At 40.8% G+C, this 11,997-nt stretch overlaps 1 protein-coding gene across 2 annotated transcripts; it reads right to left on the bottom strand.

The window, feature by feature from the left end:
- Positions 1-115: 115 nt before the first annotated feature.
- hook1 (hook microtubule-tethering protein 1) lies at positions 116-11,485 on the bottom strand. Of its 2 annotated transcripts, XM_062396333.1 has the most exons (23): positions 11,274-11,485; positions 10,314-10,358; positions 9,912-9,997; positions 9,258-9,330; positions 8,078-8,128; positions 7,491-7,623; positions 7,194-7,261; positions 6,910-6,972; positions 6,206-6,289; positions 4,707-4,870; positions 4,488-4,628; positions 3,858-4,059; positions 3,621-3,731; positions 3,393-3,486; positions 3,234-3,300; positions 3,007-3,147; positions 2,795-2,882; positions 2,562-2,593; positions 2,387-2,469; positions 2,180-2,280; positions 1,954-2,055; positions 1,771-1,839; positions 116-1,644 (listed from the first exon to the last, which is right to left on the bottom strand). In XM_062396333.1, exons 1-23 carry the CDS (start codon positions 11,325-11,327, stop codon positions 1,486-1,488), a joined length of 2,211 nt encoding a protein of 736 aa, XP_062252317.1. In that variant the 5' UTR covers positions 11,328-11,485; the 3' UTR covers positions 116-1,485. The 2 variants fall into 2 exon arrangements, with proteins under 2 accessions (XP_062252317.1, XP_062252318.1); XM_062396334.1 differs by lacking the exon at positions 10,314-10,358 and having other exon boundaries at positions 11,274-11,484.
- Positions 11,486-11,997: the final 512 nt, after the last annotated feature.

The following is an 11,997-nucleotide window of genomic DNA, read 5'->3' on the forward strand; positions in this document are numbered from 1 at the left end:
GGGTCAACATGTAAATTGCTTCTTTAGTGTCACATATGATGGTCTGTCTTTTAGCAAGACTGTGTGTGTGTGTGTGTTTTAATCCCTGAATTCAAAGATTGATGCATCTTAATGAGACACTTTAGAAAAAAGGATTTATTTATTTATTCACAAAAAAACAAAGGCTTTAGAACTTCACAATGCCTTCCTCACTTTTCTTCATTTGTACACAAACCTGTGACTGCTATACGTTTGATGGTACTTCTAATTTTTATATGACACTACTTTTAAATCAGCAATGTACAAGAATCAGCCACTGCAAAGGAAAATAAAAGCGCTTTAACAAACATCTGTAGATCAGAAACCATGAAGACAGAAATGACCCTTTAGGGTTACTGCAAACAAAGAGATGAACAAAGCAATCAGCAATCAATCAACAGGCATCGTACTTAAGACTCCATCAGATCAGATGGCCAATAACCACAGATATCAAAGGGAACAACTGCTTCTCTGCAGCTCTATAGGGATCACACCTCTAGTGTTACAATTGTATGAATCCTGAACCAGGTCCCAACATCAGGATCAGGCGCTGGTGTTAAAATCATATTTACATTACAGCAGTACGACTTCATTGACTAGAGTCCTGATTACTTACCACTAAATAAAGCTCAACACATTCAGTGAATTAAAAAAAGGTCTGTCACTTTTCATTTAAAAAATGCTCCCTGTAGGAGTCTAATCTCAATCAAGAGTCTAAAGACATGAGAAACACAACTTATTTTGTGTGATTTGTCGTTGCAGCACCTCAGAGGTTGATCACTAAATTGTGACTTATAAGGTTTTTTACAGCTATGTATTATGGGCTTGTTCCATTAGAAAGAAGAAGAAAAAACTAAGTGACTGATGTTTGATGCCGAAAACAGCTGGTGACCAGCACCAAATATATAAATCATTTCCTTAAAGGTCCCCTCTTCACTGCATAGTATGATGCATCTGTTCTACGTACATCAACAATCATTTTAACTTACATTTAGTTGTCATTAGCATTCAAGTAACTTTTTTTTAAACATCACATTCATATATTTTACAGTCTCCAAATCTGAAAAAGATTGTCCATGTCCTTCATTTCTGACCAAGTGTGACAGGATATAAGAAAGCAAAGGCTAAGTGTTCGGCTGAGACTGCAGTCACCAAGGCAGAAACACATCAAAGTATGAAGCTGTAAGTCTGTGGTAGGGAGCGTGTTCACAACTTTAGCTAGTGAGGTGAACACAGGTTGTGATGTTAACGCTCTATGCAAGAGAGGAAGGTATACTCTAACCATGGGTTGGTGACTTACAGGGTACGGTTTGATAAGAAAGTGCCCATCGATCCACACTCCCACTGTGTGACCCTGAGAGCGGATGTATGGTTTAAGGTCACTTGAGTGCTCACTTTTGGGATGGAGGGAGGGTATTTTTTCCCCTTCACTGAACAAAGGTGAGGCATTTGGCTCTGTGACAAGGTCTATTTGGAGGTGGTGGGAGGCACGCTGATGGAGAGCGCCCGGCGTGGTGCGTTTGAGACTTGACGCTGCTGGGACAAAAAGGACAGGCCAGGGGACAGGGCGGAGGAGCTTCGGCCGCCAAGACGGGACTCGATGGCCAACTTCTGAAAGTTCAGACTCTGAAGAAGAAAAAAAAATGGAAACACAAGTGTCTTGAAATTGAGCTTTTTTGCTCTTCGTATAATATAAAGTAAATCCCAATGAAACCATGACAGTCAGAGGATAAATTAAAGAAAATCTCATACCTTGTTATACCACGCTGTGACAATCAGCTTCTCCTCGTACTCTTTCAGACGGGCCTGCTCACACTGACGCTGGGAGACAAAATAAAATTTGTAAGATGAGAAAAAAAGTCCTTTAGAAACATCCTGTATGTTCATATTAAAAACATTGAACGAACACCGCAAATGTAAAAAATGCTAATTTACTTCCAGGGTGACCAGCTGCTTGTCCCGGTCTGCCAACTGGTTCCTCAGGGCCTGGATCTCAGCGGTGGCTGGATTCAACTTCGGGTCCAGTGCTCGGATCACCTATGAGCAGGAAAGGAAGGACGATACTGAAATTCTGATTCTGATGAGACTTTAAGGTTCAGGAATTAAAGTAACTAGAATAAAATAGAATAATACAAATAAAAACAATTGTCCAAACACTCACATTACGAGCTTTCTCCAGATACATTTTGTACCTCTCTTCCATGGCGCGCATGTCGTCATCCTTCTTCTTAAGAGCAGCCATCAGCTCATCCACCTTCAAGGCTGAGAGACATGGTATTAATTCAAGGTTTATCTGAAGTCATATGGTACTGGTCTGTTTTCGTGCACTCCAATGATTAGAGTAGATAAATGACGTAATGAGACTTACAGGTCTGGGTGTTGTCAGGCTGAAGATCCTCCAGCAGCTCTTTCTTCTTCATGATTTCATCCTGAGCCTCGTTCAGCTGAACCCTGAGGAAAAAGTTTTTTGATTAGATGGATCTAGATGGAAATTCATTTGACATCTCTCGGCTTTAAAGCACCGACCCAAAACCCAAACTTACATGTGTGCATCCAGCTTCCGCTTTAGGTTTGACTGAAAAAAAAAGAAAGAGATGAAAATAGACGCATCAACTATCACAAAGGTAACATCCAGGGGCTTCAATCTCCTTATCTGTTTAATTTTTGACTGAGTGATTGCATAATACAAAGCCAGCACAAAGTCTAAGAGCCTAATGAGATTAACTCTGTGGGGCCTTTTCTCTGTATTGGTGCCAGAGCATTTTGGCACACTTACATCATCGGGTTTTGCCACCTGACTCTGAAGAGCCTTCTGGAGGTCCTCCACCTGCTGCTGCAGCTCACTGATCCGCTCTCTGCTCAATCTGGGGATTTGTCACAACAAAGAGAAAAGACATGTTTGACAATGGAGTCGACGCAATACATCATTAATGTATCATACCACATCTTCCTGTGGCTAATGTAGGAAGACACAGAAACTCTGTTAACCTGTTCTCAGTGTCCAGTTCACTGCGTGTCTTATGTGCTTCCTCCAGCTGAGCCTGCAGATCAGCGATCTTCTCATGCTCATTTTCCTCCTGCTGCACTCTGAGCATCTTGTTCTCATGCTGCAGCCTGATGAACTTTTCTCTGAACAGTCACACAAACAAAGTCAGTGTTGATGCACACTCGCTCACATGAAGAAGAAAGAAAACAAATCCTATGTTGTCTATTACCTGTACTCAATCGGTATTAATTCAGCTGCTAGGTTATCATGGCTGGGGCTGGCAGAAGGAATTATCCCTACATGGAAACATTATGTGCAATTTAGGAAGAAAAAGTGGCTCGTGGATAAATAGGGTCATTGTTTTAAATCTAACATTGTAAAGAAATACCTGCTTGAGCTTGGGAGAGCTGGTGCTGTTGAGCCTGAGTGCATCGCAGCTCCTCATTGATCTCCTTCAGAGAATCTCTTTCAATGATGGTCCTCTAGGGTAGGGGGTGCAAATTCAAAACAACCATACAATTGTTGCTAAAAACTGTAGATAATTTTTTTTAATTTCAGCTAGAGTCAGAAAAATCTTTTGTAATTTCTTCCCAAGACATTTAAAAAGCTGCCACACCTCTTTCTCCTTCATCACGGTTTCGTGCTTCTCCTCCAGCTTCTTCATCTCAAAGGCGAGAGTGTCTGCTCGCCTCGTCTCCTCAGACAACTTATTGTGTAACTCCTTAACCTAAAGAAATCAGGTGAACATGCACATAAGCATATCAAATGGAAAAACATGCATTCGTGGCAGGTGGCATTTAATTAGGAAGTGACTTGTTTGAGTTTGGAGTTTCTCCTTCTAACCACCATCTACCTGTCTCTTGTACGTCTCGAGCTGCGCCCGGGCAGCATTGGCCTTGCGTAGCTCTTCCTCCAGGCTGACAGTGTTGTGCATGTAGGTCATGTTATTCTCCTCCAGCAGCTTCATCTGCCGCTTCAGATCGCCCAGATTCTCCAGTTTACGTTTGTAAGTGTCCACTGAGGCCTCCAGCATCACCACTCGATCTGAGCAGTTTCTGTGTGAACACACAAATACATGTTCAAATATCGAACAAGCTCATAACTAAGTATTCTGTCAAATTAATGTTTTCATATCTGCTTATAGAGGAAGATATATTTACACTGATAATGATATCTCTGTTAAAGGCTCATATTGGCAACTGATCAAATCTGTCATGCTCTGATGTTTGGTCATACAGGAAGAATACTTTGTGTATTGTGGCTGTTTTTCTGCCTCCACCTGTTGACCAAAAATAACCCTCTATGTAAAGACCAGTAAAAATCAACATCAGATAATTTCACTGATTCGTTCCTCTTGTCTGGTTGAGTCTTTGGTAATCAGTAAAATCATGGTCCTTGCCTTCCCTCGCCATCTAACTGTCTCAGCTGTATGCTCAGCTCCTATTGGGAGGCAACAGTCTGTATGCTGCTCCCTGACACACACCTCAGAACGTCCAGTTCATCTTTGAGAGCTCGAGATTCTTCTGCCAAGCTGGTGAGCTCATCATTACGGTGCTGCACCTCAATCAGCTGCTTCTCCAACTCTTCGCAGTGGATCCGGTAGTCGTCCTTTGCAGCCTCCAGCCTAAAAGTTTTAAATGCACAGTTTAGTGGTTCATCAGAAAGAGGTTACTGTAGTTTATTTGAGCAGAAAGTGGCAAACCTGAAGTTCTCCTCCTGCAGTGTCTCCAGCTGCTGCTGTAATTGGCTGTGTTTTCTTCCTGAGGGTGTGCTAGGGTCATCGAATGTGTCAAGCTGATTGGTTCTGTCAGTTAAGACATCATTCTCAGCCAAGAGGCTATTTCGTTCTTCTTGCAGTACGGCCACCTGTCAAGGTGCAAACAAGGTTTTAAAGCCACTCTCAGAGACATTATGATTGTCAAGTTAGTATGCAACACAAATAAAAAACCAATTCACAGCAAGTCACCAAGGACAGTATGTGATGTTAAATTTCTCTTCTGTCAATTATTTCATGCAAAGCAGCAAAATTCACATCAAAAGTCAGATCCCTTCAATCACAGATAACCCTCGTCCTCTCCCATCTGTAAAAGCAAGAAGTGCAGTTAATCCATGCTGAAAATATGAACTATAAAGAAACATGTTGATGAGTGGTTTGTCAGTTTTATTTACCCACCTATCATTTCCACCCAGTCTATTTCACCATCAGCCATTAGACAATCAGTCTGAAAGTTACTTGCAATTTTTTAATTGCAAGTAGTCTGAAATGTCTAAAAGTCTGAAATGTCTGATGGTAAAATATATGAAAACCACCTCTATGACCATGAACTACATGGCTGAAACCATAACAAAAAATGTGTTTGACACATGGTAATAATATATAATATACCAATATGGCAAATGTATAAACTTGGTGCATGAATGTAAAGAAAATGTTCCACTCTCATATATTACAAGTAAAATAAAACTTAACTTAATTATCTTTAAATCATTAATCTGGGCAACAGGAAAAAACTGAGATTATAACTGAAAGGCTTGAAACAATAATATAGAATTTTCACCCAGAGCAACCTCTAACATCTGTTGTCTTGCTCTTGGAGCTATCCTGTCAGCTTGTATAGACAATGAGACATTTTGAAATATTATGATGGTGCTTTTCCCCATAAGAGGTTGATACAATTATTGTATACGATTATTATGACAGAAGTGTCCCTTTGTGAATTATTGCAATAATACCACAAAATATTAAAACACTCATCGCAGGACTCAGGGTGCTGAGAGTCGACTATTAGCAGAGTTAGAGTCAACATTTGAGCAGCGGGTTTAGATGGGTTTAGTTTTGCGGTACGGTCAGCCACGATGGACTTACCTCACTGCGGCGAGAGATGAACAAGACTGGGAGCAGAAAAAATCAATCTGTCGAGAATCCAGTGGAACAGTTGATCAGTTACTGTGCTAAATGTTGTCTGTACAGTGCCAGGGGAGGCCTTGTAGCCGTGGCAGAGCATAGGGTGGTTGTCACGATGGGAGCCAGCAGAGCCCAGACTATAAGCTCACAGTCCTTCTGCCACAGCAGCTCCAGACAATGGACCCAAGCTTTACAGAGAATTACCCAACTCCTGTTTATACTGTACCCTGGGCATGCGATTTCATGCTTGTGTGTGTGTGTGTTGTGTGTATTTGTGTGTGTGTGTGTGTATTCACCTGTCTATCCAGCTCTTGACAGCGTTGGGCTAGTGCTTCCTTCTCGGCTAAAAGTTCAGCAAGGTCCTCGCAGGATTTTTCTAACTGGGCACATGAAGAAGCTGAAGTAAGTAATACACTCACTCACTAACTCCAGCACACACACCAGACACTAAGATAGACTGGTGCTGCTGTACTACTTAATTCAGAGATGCATTTAAACCCTTCTTTAACCTCCACTGCATATTTTCCCTCTTGACTGAGGTGACTAAGTTTCACCTAATGTAAAGCTTGTTATACATCCTTCTGCCTGATGAGGGAGCTGACACCCAGAGTGCTGCACTGTGTATGTGACGTTTACAGGAGTTGTTAAAAGAATATTACATTCATATTCCTGTTTACATTAAACAGAGCATAGTCTGATTAGGATGTTAAGCATTTGGTAATCCGCCATACATGTCGATGTCTCAAAATGCTTTGAAAATTCCAATAGGATGTTATATTACAATTAAAACATATACATGTCTATACAAATTAAGACGTTGAGATCAAAATATTCAACATCTTAATTTTTTAGTTCCGAATAAATATTTTCAAATGAAGATTTATGTATCTTGTTATATACACTTAAATGGTTCATACGGTGCTCCTTTTCAAGTGGTTAAAGTTAGAGCCATAATATATATATAATGTACAACATTGATCTCTGTAGTAAAGACACTGACCTGCTGTTCAAGGTCCCCTGACTGCTCTGCTCCAAAAGGGCCCTTGGTCTCTTTACTCATGAGCTGGAAAGAAAACATTTCACTGGGTTTATTAGACAGACTTTTTATAAGAGCAGCAAAGCCTCACTTAACAACCACTGCTGCTGTCCAAGTCCCATAGAGATGGACACTATCGAGGGAAATTACTGTCACTCACAAAGAGGTAGAAGTGTTCAGCCATGCTTTTCTGTTAATGTTTTATACATCTAGAAAATATGAAGGAGAAAGTATTAAGATGGGCTGACCTCCTGGATGGCTGTCATGACAACAAGCTGCACCGACTCCTCCAAAGTCATGATGATCTGAATGTATTCTGTCAACGGAGTGAGAAAGAGACATCAAACCCATAACTCATTTTGCACTGCGGTCATTGATTTTCCATCAGGGCTCTGCCTTTGTCAGTGGCTTGGACAATAATTCATAATTGATTTTAATTCATAATTTCCCCCGGCATTGTGCAGCACATTTATATTGTAGATGAGGATCTGCACGTCTCTACTTTGTGTACACAAACCATGCTTGGCGTACAAGCAGTCACATACCTTGTTTACGCTCACATCTGACAGCACAGCCCAGTATGAGCTGCAGCAGCCTCCCCGACTCCACAGGGTCTGAATGCTCTGACACCAGGGCCACATCTGGCCAAGGGAAGTCTGAGATCTCCTGACCTAGGACCTGATATGACCAAGCAAGAGATAGAGAACCTAACATGTCATTGTGCTGCAGCTTTCTGAGTGCAAGTATTCACAAATACAGCAAGTTAAACAGCACTGATGTTTAAAAGCTATGTGTGCCTACAGAGATGGCAGCCGTCAGGCTACAACTAAGGAGATTGCTGAATAAAACATTTAGGTTTTGTTTTAATTCAGAAAAATTGTTAGAAAAAAAAAGCAGGGCCCCTAGGATTCCATAGTATGAATGTGTGGCGTGCGAGACTTGAGCTGCTTGTTTAGATCTGTACAACACAATCGCATTTTCCTTAAGCAGGTCTCCTGGGGCTTTATAAGATGTAAACAGTGCAACCCCCATAGACACAGAAGAATCACACTGAGGCTGCCTCTCACAGAGACAAGATGTTTCTTTCAATCACTTAACAACAGAGGACAGTGTGTACAAGGCCGCCGCCTACCTCATTATAATAATCAACCACCATCTGAAGGACCTTCTTCAGGTTGTTCATCTGCGAAGAACAAACAAGGTCACAAAAAAAAATTAAAAAAAATAATAAATTTTATTTATAGAGCGCTTTTCATGATACTCAGACACTTTACAACATTAAAAGTGAATTTTATAATATCACTTTATCATATATGTATATGAACAAAGAGGACAAGGTGACCGGAGAAATACACTCTAGCCTCAAACTATAATAATGTAATGACAGAATAAACAAATATATACGCGTGAGAAAATAATATGCCTTTTTCACAGCAGAAATGTTGACATGTATCAACAGTAAACACTTTCCTTCTAATTCATGCGGGTAAAAATGTACCTGTAGCCCCTTTTTGATTGTTTGCATTTTACTTTCAATAAAATATTCAAGTCCCCAGGACAAAGAGTTATGAAGCAAAGCATGTTGTTAAAACCTGTCAAAATAAAGCCAGTTTGAGTGGATGCTTATTGCATATAAGAGTATGTTGTTCAGCAAAAGTGACCATCATGCATTTTTGTTGTGTAAAATCTGCTTTGGATTTTGGAATTAATAAATATTTTAATTAGTCTTATAAACTTTTGTATGTTTAATAGATTGGATACACAATCAAAAGTGTATTCTAATAACAGGTACATTTTACCCATTGGTAGTTTGAGCTAAACAGCAACCATTGATAGTTATTGTTAAAATGTCCTAGTAATCCATGACAGTGTGACAAAAAGCCCTGGTACAGGCTCTGCTGTTAAAAGGATCTGTGCCAGGACCCTGAAAGAGAAGCAGCTAACTGAAAAATTATTTTACTTTTCAAATACATGTCTAATTGTATCCTGTGGAAAAGGCCTATCATGGTAGACAAGCTGTAGCAGGCAGAACACAGCCAAACAGAAGTAAAGGGAATGGCATGCATTTGTTTCCCTAAGTTCAGCCTTAATGACAAACACACACATTTCACCAGCTGAGTCGGAGCGTAGGGTCAGAGTGCAGGCTAAGGCAAGAATTGTTCCCCCGCCCTGGAGCAGGTAGGAGGTCAGTGTCAAGGACAGTTGAGCAGGACTGAAGCAAACAGAGGATTTTGCACACAGGGGGGTCAGCAATATCTGAAGAGAAAAGCTACACATGGAGGGAGGCCCGGGAGGATGGCACTTCTCTATACCTTCAGTCTCCAGTTGTCATCAACATCTGTTTTGATGCGACCAAGCCATCCATCATCGAACCATGCTGGGTCTCTGCAACACACACCCACAACCACAGTCAAAAAGAAAGAAACATAATCTTCCCTGACTTTTCAGAAAAATAATACAGCTAATATTAGTTATTGTGTATGATTAATTGTCACGTTGGTTGTTTTTCATATTTTTGAATGAAAGTGCTTAAATTTACTTCAGAAAATTATTTCCTGCAGTTGTACATGCTAATAGAGATAATTGTAGTAAGAATAACATGTAAGAGTGAATCTTATCTCAAAACAAAACATGCTTTTCTATCTTTTGTCTATTTCCAACACTAAAGACAGCTCTTACATTAGATTCCTCCCATAATTAATCAACTCTGCTACCAACTGATTCTCCAAAAGAAAGTAATTATTTGTGATTTGATCTGTACGACATCAAACATCCTTGGCTTTTCTGCCAGGCTGCTGCCAAATGTGATGTAATATGACCCAGACAAGACTGGCTTAAGATAATGTATCTGCAGTATCTGTTGTGTGTATGTGTGTGTGTGTGTGTGTGTGTGTGTGTGTGTGTGTGTGTGTGTGTGTGTGTGTGTGTGTGTGTGTGTGTGTGTGTGTGTGTGTGTGTCTTCTCACATCTGATGCAGTGCCTGTGAAATTGCCACTCCAGTGGTCAGCTCCTCCACTGTTGTGCAGGGTGCAGTAGTGTTAAAGGTCTGCAACTGTCAGTCAGAAAAGACAGAACCATCACAGGGACTGGTCAACAATAACAGTTCAAAGATAAAACAGTCAATTATGCAGTCATGCACTTCATTAACCAACCAATCACCCAAGGTTTCCTCCACAACACTGCAGCAAAGCTCGAGTCTCAAAACCACTACGAAGAATAAGTAAAGGAGAGGAGAGAACTGAAGAATGGGACAGCAATGTGGCCGGGTGAAAGGCAGATATTAGTGGCAAAGAAGAGGTTTCAATTTACATAATTTAAGGAGCAGCGAAGATGTGAGGTGAAAAGCGCACATGCTGCTGTTTACATACTGAGGTGTCAGCCAAAAATTTGGAAACACTGGCATTGAGCTTGGCCTGGGGGATAAACAATCCAAATCATTTTCACGATATAATTTTCATCAGTAGCAATATGAAAAGAGTCACAGTGAGGAGGTGCAACACGGAATGGATCAACCTCAGATCTGTAAAATACTGTTTATCAAAAGTTTACGATTCTCTGCTCATGAAGAGTTTAAAACCACAAACTTCACTCAGGAGCAAAAATCGATCTTTACACTTAGAATACATTTTTTTTAAAGTAACATGTTTCGTGGTATTTATCAATATGTACTGATGTGCACCCAGCCCTGCTTATACAGTTCAAATTCAGTTAACTTTGAAACTGAAGTATTTGACTGTCTGGAGACAAAGTGGTTTATTGAGTGTGGTACAAGATCATACAATCACTTAGTGACACTGTTGATCAATAACCAGATAAGTAAGTGATGCGGCTCAGATACAGCCGCAGGATTTAAAAAGTCAGATGAAGCTGACATGAGATCTGTTTAACAAAGGAACTGACTCACAGCCATGGAGCAGGACAGGAGCAGGTGCAGCTACAGCTCGCCATGTATAAAAAGGTATAAAAGTAAGTGTGCTGCTGCAGGTGACTGCTCCGTTTAATCACTTGAATAACGTTAACGAAAAGAGTTAAAGTTACAAAGACATTCCACAAATATCTCCTGCTTAAGTGGATTAGCTCCTTAAACCCGATGAGGATCGAATAAACCGCAGGATGTTGGACGTCCTGGTGGTAACTTTACCCTCACTGGACTGCGGGCTCGTTCCCAACACCGATGAGGATAATAGTAATAATAACAATGGCCGCAGCTGAAGCTAACGGTTAGCTGTTAGCCTGAATCCTATTCTCTGAGAGACACACACACAGGTACATCTCCTCCATGAAGTCCTCCTCGTCTCAGGCGACGCGTTCACAGAAAACACACTCACCCAAACGATGAGGCTCTCGACCAGCACCGTTTTCACGTCGTCCATTTGTTCCATCGGAGCTGAAACAACTTCTATCCACCTGTCAGCAAGCCACTTCCGCTCCTCTCGCCTGCATTTGACCTCACCTGCTGTCAGGAGGCAGATCTGCAACGACAACTGCGTACAGGCGAGAGGCGCTACGGACGTTCCGCCGTGAACACAACGCAGCGTGTACGCGAATGGCGCAGCTTCTTACCTCTCTGACGGTTGGGTTCGATGATGGGGATTGGTTGAGATGAAGCGACGGGACAGTCGACTGATCCAATTAGCATCGAGAGCGGTGATGATTGACGGTTGTTAAGCCCAATCACTTTTTTTAATAAAGTGTGGGGACCAAGTCCAATCATTTGAGAATCTGTGCTAATAAATTGTTTCTAATCAAATGTAATTATAAAATGTTTTTACTTTGCATAGCCTATTGATAAGTGCATTTATTTTTAACAGTTATATTTTCACGTTTTAAATGCTTGTTAATGTTTTAATATGTAACAATAAGTAGGATAGCAAAAGCTGTAAGTTACAGGCAGTGCAGTAAAATGGTTAGTTAATAAATTGACTTGCCATCAGTACAAGTAGATCACTAAGTTTAGCTTTTTTACGTGTAGTCGGTGTGCACAGTTACCATATATATTGTATGATGCTATTTTCACAAAGAAAGATGGTGTAATCTTTTTTCATGTGTTGG

The sequence above is a fragment of the Platichthys flesus genome, chromosome 9 (assembly GCF_949316205.1).
Source record: "Platichthys flesus chromosome 9, fPlaFle2.1, whole genome shotgun sequence".
Classification (NCBI taxonomy): Eukaryota; Metazoa; Chordata; class Actinopteri; order Pleuronectiformes; family Pleuronectidae; genus Platichthys; species Platichthys flesus.